Genomic DNA, 17,952 nt, shown 5'->3' with positions numbered 1-17,952 from the left:
AAAAAGCCTTTATTATGTTGAGATAAGTTCCTTCTATTCCCAGTCTCTATAGGACTTTTATCATGAATGGATGTGGGATTTTGTCAAATGCTTTTTCTCATCTAATAAGATGATCATGTGATTTTTGTTTTTATTTTTTAAATATATTTGATTTATTTATTTGAGAGAGAGGGAGAGTGGGCATGCCAGGGCCTCCAGCCACTGCAAACAAAGCCCAGATGCATGTAGTACCTTAGAATCGAACTGGGATCCTTTGGCTTTGCAGGCAAAACACCCTAACCACTGAGCCATCTCTCCAGCCTATGTATTACATTTATTGATTTGCATATGTTGAATCACCTCTGCATCTCTGGGATAAAACCTACTTGGTCTGGGTGAATGATCTTTCTGATATATTCTTGTATTCTGTTTGCCAATATTTTGTTGAGAATTTTTACATCTATGTTCTTAAGGGAGATTGGTCTGTAATTTTCTTTCTTTTGTTCTATCTTTGTCTGGTTTTGGTATCAGAGTGATGCTGGCTTTGTAGAAGGAGTTTGGTAGTATTCCTTCCTTTTCTATTTTATGGAAAAGTTTAGGAAGCATTAGTGTTAGTTCTTCCATGAAGGTCTGGTAAAATTCACCAGTGAATCCATCTGGGCCTGGACATTTTTAGTTGGGAGAGTTTTGATAACTGCTTGGATCTCCATTCTTGTTATAGGTGTATTTAAGTGGTTAATCTCATCTTGATTTAATTAGGTAGGTCATATAAATCAAGGAAATTATCCATTTCTTTCAGATTTTCAAGCTTAGTGGAATATATGTTCTTATAGTATGCGTTCCTATGATTTTTTTCTTTCTGGTATCTGTTGTGATGGTGCCTTTTTCATCTCTGAGTTTATTAATTTGTGTCTCTTTCTTTTGGTCAGGTTTGCTAAGGGTTTGTCAATCTTGTTTATCCTTTCAAAGAACCAACTCTTTTTTTTTTTTTAATAGTTTTTGTTCATTTTTCCACTAAGTTTGAGAGAGTTGATAGATAGGGAAGTACTGGGGGAAGGGCCTTCCAGTTTAAAGAAATGACATGGGCCAAATCTAGAGTATTAAAAGTCTGTGGTTCGTTTGGCCAAAGTTAATGACACAAGGTACCTAGAGCACAGACTATAAAATATTTTATTTAGTTCATTATTGAAAGAGAGAGAGACAGAAAAAGAGAGAATTTGCATGCCAGGGCCTCTAGCCAGTACAAACAAACTCCAGATGCATGGGCCACCTTGTGCATCTAGCTTACATGGATACTGGGGCGTCAAAGTCGGGTCCCTAGGCTTTTCAGGTAAGCGCCTTAACTGAGCCATCCATCTCTCCAGCCTGAGTATAGACTATGTGGTACTGACAAGTAGGCTTTAGACCAGCTTATGAATGGACTTGAAAGCCATGCCAGGCAGAGGGAACTTGATTCAATAAAACTGAAGGAGTTACTGTTATGTAGCACATCTTTTAATATCCTGAAGGAGTAAGCAAAGAGAAAAATCTTTTCCAGATTGAATTCCAGACAGCCTCCAAGAAAGCTGTGGTTATGGCAGGCCTGAGATAAACCGTTCTTCTGAACCCTGTTACTCTGGGATGTCTAGGCTTCTGGCTGAACTGTGGAGAACCCTGGAGGTCGAGCTGTCCAGCATGACCTGGATTCTGTGGAGGCTCCTCAGGAAGCTACAGAGATGCCATAACGAACCCATCGAGGAGAAGATGGCCTATGTGGCTGTTGCTGTAAGTCATTGCTCTCCCCGTCTCACCGCAGCCCACCATGCTCCCAGGGACTGACCCTATCTGAAGAGGAGGCTTCTTTTGGTTTCTCTCAAAGTTCACTTCCAGCATTCATTTCTAAACCTATATATCTCTACCAAAGCACCAATGGGGAAAGCTGTAAGACTGTAGAGAGTACTATATGTTATAAACATTGCTTTCTCCGTCCTTTGAAAATTGCCACAAGTAATATAAACTTGTGGGGCTAGAGAGATGGCTCAGTGGTTAAGGCACTTGCCTGCAAAGCCAAAGGACTTTGGTTTGATTCCCCAGGACCCTCATAAGTCAGATATACAAGGTGGCATACGCACCTGTAGTTTGTTTATAAAAATAAAATAAAATAAAAACTTGTGAAGAAAATTAGAAAAAAATTTTTCTTTTATTTAGTTTTTTGAGGTAGGGTCTCGCTCTAGCCCAAGCTGACCTGAAATTTACTGTGTAGTCTAAGGTGGGTCTCAAACTCACAGTAATCTTCCTATCTCAGGCTCCTGAGTGCTGGGATTAAAAGTGTGTACCACCACACCTGGCTAAAATATATACATATATTGAGACAGAGGGAAGGAGGGAGGGAGAGACAGATAGAGAATGGGAACACCAGGGCCTCTAGCCACTGCAAATGAACTCCAGATGCATGTGCCATGATGTGCTTCTGGCTAACATGAGACCTGGAGAATCAAACCTGGGTCCTTAGACCTTGCAGGCAAATGCCTTAACTGCTAAGCCATCCCTCCGGCCCTGAAATATATATTTTTTTCTTTTTTGGTTTTTCAAGGTAGGGTCTCACTCTAGCCCAGACTGACCTGGAATTCACTATATAATCTCAGGATGGCCTCAAACTCACAGTGATCCACCTACCTCTGCCTCCCAAGTGCTAGGATTAAAGGTGTGTGCCACCATACCCAGCTCCCAGCACACTTTAAATATCTTGGGGGGAGGGCTAGAAAGATGGCTTAGCAGTTAAGGCACTTGCCTGCAAAGCCAAAGGACCTCAGTTCGATTCCCCAGGACCCACATGAGCCAGGTGCACAAAGGGGCGCATACATCTGGTGTTTTTGTTTTGTTTTGTTTTTTTGTTTTTTTTTGTTTTTTTTTTTGTTTTTTTGCAGCGGCTAGAGGCTCTGGACTGCCCATTCTCTCTCTCTCAAATAAATAAATAAAAATAAAATAAAAAGTTTAAATATTTTGGGGGATAGGGAAATGGCTCAGCAGTTAAGGCGTTTGCCTGCAAAGCCTAAGGACTCAGGTTTTATTACTCAGGACCCACATAAGCCAGATACACAATGGGACGCATATGTCTGGAGTTTGTTTGCAGTGTCTGGAAGCCCTGGCGTGTGCATTTTCTCTCTGTCTTTCTCTCAAATAAATAAATTTAAAAAAAAATTTTTTTAATTTATTTATTTATAAGTAGAACTAGGAGAGAGAGCAAGAGAGAGAATGTGCATGCCAGGGCCTCCAGCCACTGCAAATTAACTCCAGATACATGTGCCACTGTTTAGCTGGCTTTACATGGGTTCTGGGGAATCAAGCCCCCGGCCATTGCAAGCAAGCGTCTTAACAGCTGAGCCATCTCTCCAACCCTCCTCAGCACACTTCTAATGACTACTTTGCTCCTATTCTCCCCTTCACTTCTGTGTGCCTCCACCAATTACCACCACTGTTTCACCAGTGAGACAGTACAATGAAAGGCATATTCCAACAGGAACAGCCAAAGCGAGGATTAGGGCCAGCAGGCCCTCAGTTCTGCTCTGTGCCTTTTCTGCCACAGGCAACGGATGCCATTTACGAGGTGCTCATAGGGAACAAGCTGCAAGAAGCTGCATTCCGGCTCTTTCCTCAGCTTTTGATGACACTGCTCATCCAGATCCACCACAGCATCGGCCTTACCATGTCTGATGTGGCCATCCCAAGTGACCTGAGCGCACAGCAGGACATGTCAACAGAGGTCACACCTATGTGGTACTGATTTCATTGGCCTTAACCCTTATTAAGCCCTGAGCACTGTGTGAACACCAAGGAAGGTAATGATCTCAACTATTAGGGAGCACAGAGTTCTCAATATTCAAGATGAAATGCCCAGAGTCACTCCAACTTTCACTTTTTGTCTTTAGATTCCTTGGTACTAAGGTCAATTTGGCTGAGTCCACATGCCCTGCAAAATAATGTGTGATGTCAGCCCTTTCTGATATGTCAAGTAGAGACAAAGACAAACAAAACAGCTTAGACCCACCTCCCAAACTGTACCAATCCAATGAAGCTCTGCCTCAGGCTGATTGGTTGAATGGTGAGAGCTTTTCAACTCCCTCTAAGGTTTCAGTTGGCATTTCTTTTTTTCTTTTTTTTAAATATTTTTTTTAATATTTTTTGTTCATTTTATTTATTTATTTATTTGATTGCGATAGACACAGAGAGAAAGACAGATAGAGGGAGAGGGAGAGAATGGTCACACCAGGGCTTCCAGCCACTGCAAACGAACTCCAGACACGTGCGCCCCTTTGTGCATCTGGCTAACATGGGACCTGGGGAACCGAGCCTCGAACCGGGGTCCTTAGGCTTCACAGGCAAGCGCTTAACCACTAAGCCATCTCTCCAGCCCGTCAGTTGGCATTTCTTAATGCTGTTCTGGTTGGTACATGATTTTATTCCAGAGGAAGGCTATAATGTGGAATATTTAAGAGCACCAGGTGAGAATCACTCATCCTTAAGTAGCTGCTTCGCCCTGGCAAATCTGTCGCTCTGTGCCTTCATGTCCCCTGTGAGTGTCCTGTGAGTGAGGAGCTGAGGCCAGGTTATGTCCAAGAACCTCCCCAGCTTTAAGATATTCTGAAGTTATGTGCAAGATCCCAATTCAATGATTTTTTAAAAAAATTATTTATTTGTGATCAGAGAAAAAATAAGATTGGGCACAACAGGGCCTCTTGTCACTGCATATAAACTCCAGATGCATGTGCCACTTTGAGCATCTGGCTATACACAGGTACTAGAGAACTGAACCCTGGCCAGCAGGCTTTGTAAGCAGGTGCCTTTAAACTGCTGATCCATCTCCCCAGCTCTCAATTAATACTTTTTAAAAATATTTATTTTTATTTACTTATTTATTTGACAGAGAGAGAGAGAGAGAGAGAGAATGGGCAATGCCAGGGCCTCCAGCCACTGCAAGCAAACTCCAGACGCATGCGCCCCTTGTGCATCTGGCTGTGGGTCCTGGGGAATCAAACCTGGATCCTTTGGCTTTGCAGGCAAATGCCTTAACCGCTAAGCCATCCCTCCAGTCCTCTCAATTAATACTTTTTTAAAAGTTGTAGAACAAATATTATGTTAATAAATTTTTTAATAAAAAGGATATATAGTTTTTTAGGTTTTTTTTCTGAGCATGGTGGCGCACACCTTTAATCCCAACCCTTGAGAGACAGAGGTAGGTAGATCGCCATGAGTTTGAGGTCACCCTGAAACTGCATAGTGAATTCAAGGTCAACCTGGCCTACAGTGAGACCCTACCTTAAAAGAAAAAATAAAGATATTTTTTAAAGGCAAGGGTATCTGTTTATTATCCATTTCCAATTCTTGGTGAAGCACAATCTAGTTAGGTATTTTTATAGGGAGAATTTGTGTGGCAGGCCTTTCAACTTGTTAGAGCATTAAGATTCTTTAGGAATTCTAGAAAAGGAAGAAATACTGGCCCTTCCCAGTAGGAGTGGTGGGACCTATTCTGTTCATCCATACTGTTTTTGTCCAATTTAGCTTTGCCATACAAGCTACAAAGACTCTCCTCCTCAGAACACTGTGCTGGCAGGAATTCCACATCATGGAAAAGAATGATGGATGGACTCTTCTGAAAGGAAATTGCCATCTTCAGGGAGTATTTCTCCTTGCCAAGTAAGGCTTCCTTGTCATATTATATTCCTCTGTTGCTCAGACCCAGTATTATTTTTTTTCTCCCCTTCAGTTATTGTAACAAATAAGCTGGGTGTGGTGGCACATGCCTTTAATCCCAGCACTTGGGAGGCAGGGGTAGGAGGATCACTGTGAGTTCAAGACCACCTTGAAATTACATAGTAAATTCCAGGTCAGCTTGGGCTAGAGCAAGACTCTACCTTGAAATAATAAATAATTAAATAGGGCTGGAGAGATGGCTTGGCGGTTAAGCACTTGCCTGTCAAGCCTAAGGATCTGATTCGAGGCTCGATTCCCCAGGACCCACGTTAGCCAGATGCACGTGTCTGGAGTTCCTTTGCAGTGGCTGGAGGCCCTGGCATGCCCATTCTCTATCTATCTATCTGCCTCTTTCTCTCTCTGTCGCTCTCAAATAAATAAAATAAATAAATAACAACTAAAGTCACACGGCCTCATAAGAAAGCATACAGTATCCTTATTTTAGCCAGGGAATCTTTTCAGAAGCTGCAGCCATGCCATACCCTCCTGTAGACTTGAAGCAGGACAAAAAATTCCACATGGTAAGAGCATATCTGAGAGTCATTGTGTTGGTGCCCTGTTTTACAGTGCCTTGCTGGAAAGAAATCAACACCTTGCACATAAGACCATGTACTTGTTAGTCCCTTTTCTTAGCCGAGGAAATGATAAACATAAACTCACATCTGCAGGCTTTTTTGTGGAGGTAAGACTCACCCTCTAGGTGCTGGATTCAGGAAGACTGGCAGGCAGTAGAACCTGCTTTCCTAGCCTGTATCCAACTTAGGGCCTGGCTGGGGGACATGCTAGGCACGCAATATAGATATAGAGATGCTTCACTTAGAGTCAAGCCTACTGAAATTATTTCCCCATGCCTTCATTACTCACTATGCCCATGTCCCTGCAGTATATCATTCCTCTACTCCTGTAAGACTGTGGAGATTTCAGAGGAAATGTTGGAGTTGGTAGGAAGTTGGCTCCCCTTAAGATAAAGAGTTTTAAGGTCATTTTGGGGGGGTGATTTTTGGTTGTTTTTTTTTTTTTTTCAGCTCCTCCAGAGTCCAGTGGCCAGGAGATTACCCAGCATATACTCCACTGTCCGCTTGAAAGATTGGTTGTATCATGGAAATCACCCTTTTAGAATTCTTGCACTGCGGGGACTGAGAAATCTTGCCAAACACCAGGAGAAGGTAAGAGGACCCTGGACCACTGATTCCTGAGTCACAATTAGAAAACCCTCCAAAGATATCCAAGAAACTAAAAATAGCTGGGGAGGGAAGCTGGGTGTTATGGAGACAGAAATGAATGGGAGGTCTTATTCACTGTATATGCTTTCATGACACTTGGATTTTATAACTACTATGTAAAAACTGACTAAAAAAATTAAATGAAACTTTGTGTGGTGGCTCACGCCTTTAGTACCAGCACTTGAGAGGCAGAGGTAGGAGAATCACTGTGAGTTCAAGGCTACCCTAAGACTACATAGTGAATTCTAAGGTCAGCCTGAGCTAGAGTGAGGCCCTGCCTCAAAAATAATAAATAAATAAATAAATAGTGCTGGGATTAAAGGTGTGTGCCACCACACCTGGCTGTAGATATGTTTTAAAATTCAGCAAGTACGAAGCAGTGAGTCAGGATGAGGGCCCTTCCTTCAGAACTAGATGGTGTGCTACCAGGAGGGACTCATGGGCTGCCCTTTACAGACACAGCAAGAAGACATCAAGAGCCTCTTGCCGTGCTTCTTAGACAGCCTACATGAGACTGATGAGAAGATCGTTGTGTTGACCATCCAGATACTCCTGTATCTCGTTGGGGCACTGGACTCAGCAACCCTGATCACCATGATGAGGATCCTGTTCTCCTTATTTGGTGATGTAAGTCAGTAAGAGAGGAGACTTTTCCCTGGAGGAAGGTAAACTGACATAGCAGCAAGTAGATGTGGAGAGAGGGCTAAGTATATTCTATTTTATATGAAACTTTTTACTTTCAAATCTCTCTTTCTCCTCCTTCTCTATCTTTCTCTCTCAAATAAAATAAAATTTAAGTTTAAAAAAGATTAAAGTAATAATGAGCTGGACCCACATAAGCCAGATGCACAAGGTGGTGCATGCTGAAGGTCCTGGCATGCCCATTCTTTCTCTCCCTCTCAAATAAAATAACTAAATAAAAATTTAAAAAAGATCAAATCTCCTCTCTCCAGTTCTTTCCAAATAACCCATGGTGTTGGTAGCACTGATGGTGGTAGTTTTTCAAAGAAAAAAATATCCCCAAGACACAAAAACTTATCAAGGTATCATCTTGCTCTGTGAGAGGTGGACAAGTGTGTACATGACAAAGCATTGCCAGCATTCTCAAAGAACAATCAGGGCTGGGTCATGTCCTTGACCCAAATTCCAAAGGTTTTCCAAACAGAAACACATGGAGCACCATGCCCGCATCCTCAGAAGCATAAGATATCCCAAAGCTGGGATTTTGTATTTCAGCAAAAGAGCTGAGGACTGGTTTGTTCTGGTAGTAGGTGCAAGTTTTTGCAATGGTAGATGGAACGGTACCTGCTTCTCATTTGGAGAGTAGGAGTGCCAAGCACAGGTCTCTCTGTGTCCCAATATATTTGATGTACCCTCAACTACATGCAGCTCAGTAGCCTCATGGCAAGACTGGCATACTAACCCAGCTAGAGTTCTTATACGCTTACATGAAAATGCTCAGTAAGTTGTTTCCTTGTGGATAATGCGCTCTTAGGTGAGACCTGATGTTCATCACTTTTCCATGACTCTCTTTGGAGCCTCCATAAAGTCCGTGAAATGTGCAGATAAGAAGAGCATAGAAAACCAAGTCCTGGACAGCGTGGTCCCACTGCTTTTGTATTCTCAGGATGAAAACTATGCCATAGCTGAGGTAAGTGCCTACTGTCAAGTTCTTTCCTTCCTGAGTAACTCTAAATCCAGATCCAGCTCTACAAATAAGCGTTCATATCTCTGAGGCCAAACTTTGCAGTGACACCTTTGCTTCTTGTATCATCTGGCACAGAGCTGCATTTCAACTATTGTCTAAACCAGTTGTGGCAAATCTAACTCCTAATTTCTATGTAGAAGACTATGTTCCTCTGCAGCTTCCCATCATTAAGTAGCCTAGCACAGTTCTTAAACATAGCACCTAACTCATTTGTTTGTTTGTTTTTTATTTTTTTGTTTGTTTGATTTTTAAAAAAAAAATTTTATTTATTTATTTGAGAGCGACAGACACAGAGAGAAAGACAGATAGAGGGAGAGAGAGAGAATGAGCACACCAGGGCTTCCAGCCTCTGCAAACGAACTCCTGATGCATGCGCCCCCTTGTGCATCTGGCTAACATGGGACCTGGGGAACTGAGCCTCAAACCGGGGTCCTTAGGCTTCACAGGCAAGTGCTTAACCGCTAAGCCATCTCTCCAGCCCTTTGTTTGTTTTTTTGAGGTATGGTTTCAGTATAGCTCAGGCTGACCTGGAATTCACTATGTAGTCTCAGGGCGGCCTGGAACTCATGGCGATCCTCCTACCTCTGCCTCCCGAGTGCTGGAATTAAAGGGCCATCATCCTGTGAACATTGCTTGAGGGCATAAAAACCTAGTGTGGGGCTGGAGAGATGGCTTAGCAGTTAAACGCTTGCCTGTGAAGCCTAAGGACCCTGGTTCGAGGCTCGATTCCCCAGGACCCACGTTAGCCAGATGCACAAGGAGCACACACGTCTGGAGTTTGTTTGCAGTGGCCGGAGGCTCTGGCGTGCCCATTCTCTCTCTCTCTCTCTCTGCCTCTTTCTCTCTCTGCCTGTTGCTCTCAAATAAAATAAAAATAAGCAAAAAATTTTTTTTAAAAACCTAGTGTGGAGTGTCTAGGTATATTTATTTACTACATCTTTACAATTGCTGAACAAAGTAGCTGAACTAATTTTATTTATCTATTATTATTATTATTATTAGTTATATATTTATAATAATAATAATGTTATTATTTATTTATTTTTTTTTGTTTTTTCAAGGTAGTGTCTCACTGTAGCCCAGGCTGACCTGGAATTTACTATGCAGTTTCAGAGTGGTCTCTCACTCACAGCAATCATCCTACCTCTGCCTCCTGAGTGCTGGGAATAAAGGCGTGCGCCACCATGCCAGGCAACAAGCTATCATTTTTGACTCTGGTTTGTATATCCTTCCTAAAACCTTGCAGGCTTTAATAATCCCCTGACAACCAGGTTAATTCTGAATTTATCAGCTTGTCTTGTTTAGACTTTGGTGTCATTTTTTAATTTTTAAAAATATTTTTGGGGCTGGAGAGATGGCTTAGCGGTTAAGCGCTTGCCTGTGAAGCCTAAGGACCCTGGTTCGAGGCTCGGTTCCCCAGGCACGCGTCTGGAGTTCGTTTGCAGAGGCTGGAAGCCCTGGCACGCCCATTCTCTCTCTCTTCCTCTATCTGTCTTTCTCTCTGTGTCTGTCGCTCTCAAATAAATAAATAAATTAAAAATATATATATTTTTGGCTTTTTTGAGGTAGGGTCTCACTCTAGCTCAGGCTGACCTGCAATTCACTATGTAGTCTCAGGGTGGCCTCAAACTCATGGTAATTCACCTACCTCTGCCTCCCGAGTTCTGTGATATAAGGCGTGCACTACCAAGCCTGGCTGGTGCCAGATTTTTAAATTATTTCAATATTTTATTTATTTATTTATTTGCAAACAGACACACAGAGGAAGTGAGTGAGAATGGGCACACCAGGGCCTCTAGTCACTGCAAATGAAGTCCAGATACATGCACCACTTTCTGCATCTGGCTTTATGTGGCTTCTGGGGAATCAAACCTGGGTCTTCAGGATTTTCAGGCAAGTGCCTTAACTACAGAGCCATCTCTCCAGCACCATGGTGTTAGTTTTACTGACCTCAGTTTTTAAAAATCCCAGCACTCGGGAGGCAGAGGTAGGAGGATCGCCATGAGTTTGAGGCCACCCTGAGGCTACATAGTAAATTCCAGGTCAGCCTGGGATAGAGGGAGACCCTACCTCAAAAAAACAAAACAAAAAAAAAGTTTAAGTTAAGAGTGGGGACCTTTAATCCCAGCACTTGGGAGGCTTTGTGGAGGATTGTGGCCATGAGTTTGAGGCCACCCTGAGACTACAAAGTGAATTCCAGGTCAGCGTATGCTAGAGCAAGACCCTACCTCAAAAAGCAAAAGAGTAAAAAAGTTTGAAGCCAGGCATGGTAGTGCACGCCTTTAATCCCAGCACTTGGGAGGCAGAGGTAGGAGGATCACCGTGAGTTTGAGGCCACTCTGAGACTACATTGTGAATTCTAGGTCAGCCTGAGCTAGAGTGAGACCCTATCTCAGAAACCCCCAAAATAAATAAATAAATAAAACAAAAACCAACAACACAACAACAAAAACATTTGAGGGGGCTGGAGAGATGGCTTAGCAGTTAAGGCACTTGCCTACAAAGCCAGAGGATCTCGGTTCAACTCCCCAGGACCCATATAAGCCAGATGCACAAGATGGCACATGCATCTGGAGTTTGTTTGCAGTGGCCAGGAGGCCCTGGTGCGCCCATTCTCTCTCTCTCACACAAATAGATTAATTAAATTTAAAAAAAATGCTTGAGAGCTGTTTGTTTTTGTTTTTTCAAGGTAGGGTCTTGCTTTCACCTAGACTGCCTGGCTCACTTTTCCTTTCTTTCTTTCTCTCTCTCTTCCTTTCTTACTTTTTAATATTTTTAAAAATATTTTATATTTATTTATTTATTTGGCAGAGAAAGAGGGAGAGAGAGTGAGAGAATGGGAGTGCCAGGGTCTCCAGACACTGCAAACAAACTCCAGACTTGTGTAACCCCTTGTGCAGCTGGCTAATGTGGGTCCTGGGGAATTGAACCTGGGTCCTTTGGCCTTGCAGGCAAATGCCTTAACTGCTAAGCCATCCCACCAGCCTCCTTCTTCCCTTTTCCTTCCTTCCTTCCTTCCCTCCTTCTCCTTCTTTCTTTTCCTTCCTTCCTTTTTTTTTGAGGTAGGGTTTCACTCTAGCCCAAGCTGACCTGGAGTTCACTCTGTATTCTCAGGGTGACCTCGAATTCATGATGATCCTCCTTGTTCTGCCTCCCAAATGCTGAGATTAAGACGTGAGCCAGCATGCCCAGCTTTTTTTGTTTGTTTTTTGAGGTAGGGTCTCACTCTAGCTTAGGCTGCCTGGCTCTTTCTTAAGTAAATTAATAAATAAATACTTTTAAAGTGTTCTTATTTATTTTATTTATGAGAGAGAAAGAGAGAATGGGCATGCCAGGGCCTTCAGCCATTGCAAACGAATACCAGACACATGTGCCCCTTGTCATCTGGCTATGTGTGCCCTGGGGAATCGAACCTGAACCTGGGTCCTTAGGCTTTGCAGGCAAGCACCTTAACTGCTAAACCATCTCTTCAACCCGATAAACATTTTTTTAAAGTCTGAAAATGCTGTTTTATGATAACCCTCTTTTTCACAGGAAAGCAGGCATGTCCTAAGCATATGTGCCCAGTTCCTGAAATGGAAGCTGCCCCAAGAAGTGTACTGCAGAGATCCCTTGTACATCAAAACTACCAAAGCTGAACAAGTCTGCAAGTTCTTTGTATGTGAGAACTAGTGTCTTAGCTCATCCTGGGACATGCTGAGTGATGTACTTGGGTCTTCCTGATAGTTTTTAGTGAAGAAATATGGAATGCAGGGAAAGTGTCCCGTCCCTTTCACACGATAACTGTTATCTGTGAACTGTACTGTACTGCAGGTCTATTTTTCTATAGTTCGGTCCTGACTGAGCCACAAATCCATTGCACACTTACTCACATATAAAAAACTGGTAGTGCTGAGTATGGTGGTGCACACTTGTAATCCAAGTCCTCAGGAGGTTGAGGCAGGAGGATCACTGGGAGTTCAAGGGTAGGCTGAAGTATACATTGAGGCCCGGACTCAGTATAATAACAACAACAAAAACTGGCAAACTCTTGGGAGCCCCGCTAATGTGGATCAAAGGCTACAAAGTCAGGCTGACAGTACGTGGTTAAATACATTTCACCGGCTGAACTGAGAGTTCACATGTCTTCACTCATGTACCCGTTGCCTAATGCAGTGCGTTATGAGCCCAAGGCAAGGGCTGCCATACTGCATGACTGTGCAACAAGATGGCAACATGTCACTGGCTCTGGCAGACCCACATGGCATCTTCTCCTCACAAACCCAACAGAGCACGTTGAGATGTGGCTCATCTCAGGAGCCGGCTTAAGCCAGGGCAGCCTCAAGAGGTCCTTCTGTGGCTTCATAGAAACTAACCGTAGGAGAACCACCTGGATCCCCCTGTGAAGTTTCGGGGACTATTTCTAGGTAGGACTCTTCCACCTAAGACCCAGAGTGGTCACTGGCAATCATACTTGCAGGGCTAGGAAGCCCACAGTACTCTTGTGTCTGGCTTTTTACAGAGGACTCTCTCTCGGACCTGTAGCCATCCTATAGCTGATGCTTTGATGATGATATTTTCAGTAAGAAATCTGATGCTCTCTACACATACAAGTGCAGATTGTCCAGGTTAAATTGTAAGCTCTTTGGGGAGTCTTGTAAGAGACCATTGAGAGGTGCATTCATTCACTCAACAGGCAAAATATGTCCAATATGTAACAGGCTGTGGAGAACCCAGGTTGTTTTTTTTTTTTTGTTTGTTTATTTAATTGAGAGCAACAGACAGAGAGAGAGAAAGAGACAGAGAGAGAGAGAGAATGGGAGCGCCAGGGCTTCCAGCCTCTGCAAACGAACTCCAGACACGTGTGCCCCCTTGTGCATCTGGCTAATGTGGGTCCTAGGGAATTGAGCCTTGAACCAGGGTCCTTAGGCTTCACAGGCAAGCACTTAACCGCTAAGCCACCTCTCCAGCCTGAGAACCCAGTTTTAAAACTTCCAGTCAGGAGCTTGGAAGCTTGAAAAGAGGTTAAAAACCTCTGTGGAGGGGGTTAGGGAGGTGGCTCAGTGGTTAAAAGTGCTTGTTATGGGACTGGAGAGACGGCTTAGTGGTTAAGTTGCTTGGCTGTGAAGCCTAAGGACCCATGTTTGACTCCCCAGATCCCACATAAGTCAGATGCATTATGTCATTCGTGTATGTGCATGAGGTGGCACATGCGTCTGAATTTCAGTTGTAGTGGCTGGAGGCCCTGGCATGCCAATTCTCTCTCTCTCTACCTCTCTTTTTCTCTCTCATAAAAAAGAAAGGAAAATGTCTGAACAGAGAATGCTGCTTAAAGGATTCTCTGCTTTAAAAAAAAGCTTGTTATGCAAGCTTGACAACCAAAGTTCAGACCCTTAGAACCCATGTAAAAGCCAAAAGCAAGTGGGTAGCTGGACATGGTGGTGCACACCTTTAATCCTAGCACTTGAAAGGCAAAAGTAGGAGGATCACTGTGACTTCAAGGCCAGCCCAAGACTACATAGTTAATTTCAGATCAGCCTGGGCTAGAGCTAGACCCTACCTTGACCCCCCCCCCCATTCTCCCAAAACAAAGCAAGTGGCACATATGTTTATAATCCAAATGCATATGGTGATGGTAACAGTCCCAAAACTCACAGACCAGCTAGTCTAGTGTGTTCCTAGCAACAAGCAAGAGAGACCCTGCCCCAAACCAGGTAGAAGACAAGGACCAACACCTTGAGGTCAGTGTTCTGACCTTCACACACATACACATACAAAACCACTGGGAAATTAAATAGAAACTCAAAGTAGAAACTAATATATGCCAAGAGAAGAGCCCTCAGAGCAGGGTTAGCTTGGGCACGTGAGTGGTCAGGAAGTGCTCACAGAGAAGCAGAGCTGAGAACAAAGAAAACCTAGATGCAGACAAGCCAGGATGGCTGCAAAGGCTGTATAGGTGTCAGACAGCAAGGGGATGAGGGCAGGGCTACGCTGTGGACGAAGCTTTGTGTGGTCACGGCAATGTTCAGGCGCTGCTGTTCTCTGTTAAACCATCCCCAACTCTGACAGCTAGTGTGAGGCTGTGTCCCAATAGTGCTGCTGCTTCAGTGTTTTGAACTCTTTTCCTTCTCTACTTAGGGGAAAAAATGCAAGGAGAAAATCAATATTATAGCTCAAACATTGATATACGCCAGGAATGCAAAACTTCCCATCAGAAGAGCAGCAGTCTTATTTGTAGGTACAAAGACAATCCTTTCACTTCCATAGTCACTTTTATCGTGTACCTTCCCAGACTGTGTTGTGTACCCCCGCTCTTTATGAAGACGACCTTGAGGAAGGGACTGTTACCTATAGGTAACTTTGGAAGTTTTGTTTTGTTTTGTTTTGGGTTTTGTTTTTTTTTAACACAGGCTTCACTATACAGTCCAGGCTGACCTGGAACTCACAGTAACCTTCCTGCCTCAACCTCCCAAGTATTGGTATTACAGATGTGAGCTAGCATGCCTGGCTAAAAGTCATTATTTCTTAATGTACCTAATAACCAAAAGGCCAATTTGTGCTAGCTGCTTAGATTTTTTCCCCTGAGGTAGGGTCTTGTTGTAGCCCAGGCTGATCTGGAATTCATTATGTAGTCTCAGGGTGGCCTCAAACTCATGGCAGTCCTCCTATCTCTGCTTCCCAAGTGTTGGGACTAAAGGCGTGCCGCACCACGTCTGACTTGCTTAGATTTTTAAAAAATGTTTAAGTGAGAGACAGAAAGATATATATACATATATGATGAGAATGGATGTGCTAGGGCCTCTTGCCACTGCAAACGAACTCCAGACTTATGTGCCACTTTGTGCATATGGGTTACTAAAGAATTGAACCTGGGTCCTTAGGCTTTGCAGGCAAATGCCTTAACTGCTAAGCCATCTCTCCAGCCCTTGCTTAGATTTTTTTTAAATGATACAACTCATGTTTTTTTTTTACATTTTCATATACATATATAATGTATTTTGATCTTATTTCCCCAGTTACCCTCTTATTCTCCCACTAACATCCTGCTTCCCATTAATTCCTATTTTACTTTCATATCTTTTTTTCTCCCCCATTGAAAAACTCAGGTGTTAATTTCTAAGCACCAAAGCCAAGTCACAGACTCACTGAGTTTTCTTGCATTTAGGGCTTTTTACAAAGTACATGGATCATGCTGAGCTCAAGATGAAGGGTACTGACTGGATAGAGGAGGGTAAGTGGAAACTCTCCTTGGATTTGAATATTTACGAAGGTGTCTGGGCAGGCTCTCTAGCACAGCTGAGACTCTGGCATCTAAAAATTTGACTTATGAAGCATTATCAGCTGAATGACAGTCTCATACAGGTCCAACCCCCCCCCTTAGGAATAGACATGACCTTTTTGGGAACCAGCTTTAGTGAATGTCTCATGTACAATTTCCAATTTCAAGAAGTAAGACATTACCTTTCTAGAAACACTATATTAACAAATTTTGATGATACGTTACAAGTATCACAGAGGTGAGTACAGTACTGTTTTTGTAAGCAGGTGTCCTAAGGGTATAGGACTTGGTACGAGGATGTTTTATATGGACATAGAAGGCAACCATTAGGCAAACGTATTCAGAATTGTCAGTAAGTGAAAATTCTCTATATTTGCACAGTTCTACAGATTTAGCACTCAGAGAATTTAAGAGTTATATTTAGAGGGGTGAGGAGGTGGCCCCCTGGGTAGGAGCACTTGCAGCAAAAGCATGAGGGCCTGAGATCACCTTTGTTTGATTTTCCATCACCTATGTAAACAGCTGGGCATGGCCACACACATCTGTAACCCCAGTCTCATCGGAAGCAGAGTCCAGAGAATCACCGCAGCACTTGAAAATGGGAGCTCCGAGATCAGTGAGACACTCTCCCTCCATCTCAAGGAATAGAGGACACTCAGTGTTCTCCTTTGCCTTCCACATGCATGCATGGGACACGTGAAGCTTCATACACATACATACACCACAGGCCTGCCACGTATACACACACACACACACACACACACACACACACACACTGCGCATGTAAAGGTTAACCTGAGAGTTGTAATTTAAGACACAGGAACTTAGATGTTATCATTTGGAATGGCTACGGTTTTAGGTAGACTACTTAAGATATGATGATTGCAAAGGAGTAAAATATTTAGCAATTTAGAAACCAGTAGATTTTACAGGTCAAAACTGTTATCAATTCATCAATGTGCAGTTTTATACAGTCTCAGGAAAAGGTGACACTTTATTTCAGCTACTACAGGCACGTTGACTATTTGCTGTCTAGAGCAGAGCTCATTTCCAGAAACTCAGGATGTTTACCTACGGTCTTGGTTTTCTCGCCACATAGATCTGAGAGATCTGCTAAATGACCCTGAGCCCTCTTTGCGCCTCATCGCCTCTCAGGCTGTGTTCCGTATTCGGAGGGCAAAGACTGAGGCAGAATCAGAGCAGACAATTTGCTGGCTGAGGAAGCTCTTGGGCTGTTTCCCTACTTAAAATTGCAAGGCAGACAACAGCAGGTAAAAACAAAACTTTTCAGAAACCACATACACACACAAAAAAAACTAACATCTGCATTTTTTCTTCCAGATATAGGGAATGCCAGTACAAAGTCACTTTCTGCATTTAGTTGCCTCAAACATGTTTCCCACTGTCAAAACCTTAAAGCAGTTAAAATAGCTGGGCAAGGTGTTACACGCCTTTAATCCCAGCACTCGAGAGGCAGAGGTAGGAGGATCGCCATCACCATGAGTTTAAGGCCACCCTGAGAATACAGAGTGAATTCCAGGTCAGCCTGGGCTAGAGTGAGACCCTATCTCGAAAAAAAACAAGAAAAAGAAAAGAAGAAGTTAAAATATCACAGTGAGGGAAGTAGTGGGATTCAATTTGCAGACAGTGAAAGATCTAATGAGCTTCTGAGACATACCAGAACAGCCATAAAGTCCCAGTGCTGACGAACAGATGAGCACAGCTCAGTGTGTGAGAAGCCCTGTATTACTCCTTAACAACAGTAACAATAACAATAATGATAGTTTTTAAAAGGCTGGGTCTGATGACTCATGCCTGTAACCCCAGCGCTTGAAAGGTTGAGACAGGAGAATTAGGAGTTTAGAGTCATTCTCATCTACATAGTAAGTTCAAGGCCCACCTGGGCTGCATAGACCTGTCTCAAGGGAAAAAAAGAAGAAAAGAAAATGACATCAAAATAGAGGAATGACTACTTGGAAAGAGGAGGGGGTAGAGTGGAAGGGGGCTGGAGAAAGGGTGACAAAAGAAGGTATTGGGTGGGAATTATGATAAAA

The 17,952-nt window shown here is 43.2% G+C and overlaps 1 protein-coding gene across 1 annotated transcript in view; it reads left to right on the top strand.

Annotated features, from left to right (window-relative positions):
• The window catches only part of Mroh8 (maestro heat like repeat family member 8), a 66,316-nt gene extending 49,170 nt beyond the window's left edge, over nt 1-17,146 (top strand). Inside the window, exons 13-23 of the mRNA XM_045156772.1 lie at nt 1,608-1,743; nt 3,545-3,735; nt 5,518-5,652; nt 6,277-6,391; nt 6,735-6,875; nt 7,395-7,559; nt 8,428-8,583; nt 12,175-12,297; nt 14,758-14,857; nt 15,785-15,850; nt 16,998-17,146. Coding sequence (XP_045012707.1) covers nt 1,608-1,743; nt 3,545-3,735; nt 5,518-5,652; nt 6,277-6,391; nt 6,735-6,875; nt 7,395-7,559; nt 8,428-8,583; nt 12,175-12,297; nt 14,758-14,857; nt 15,785-15,850; nt 16,998-17,146 — 1,477 coding nt within the window. The remainder of the gene's footprint in view (nt 1-1,607; nt 1,744-3,544; nt 3,736-5,517; nt 5,653-6,276; nt 6,392-6,734; nt 6,876-7,394; nt 7,560-8,427; nt 8,584-12,174; nt 12,298-14,757; nt 14,858-15,784; nt 15,851-16,997) is intronic.
• The last annotated feature ends 806 nt before the right edge of the window (nt 17,147-17,952 follow it).

Source organism: Jaculus jaculus, chromosome 8, assembly GCF_020740685.1.
Source record: "Jaculus jaculus isolate mJacJac1 chromosome 8, mJacJac1.mat.Y.cur, whole genome shotgun sequence".
Taxonomy (NCBI): Eukaryota; Metazoa; Chordata; class Mammalia; order Rodentia; family Dipodidae; genus Jaculus; species Jaculus jaculus.
This window is presented reverse-complemented; position numbering and strand designations above follow the sequence as displayed.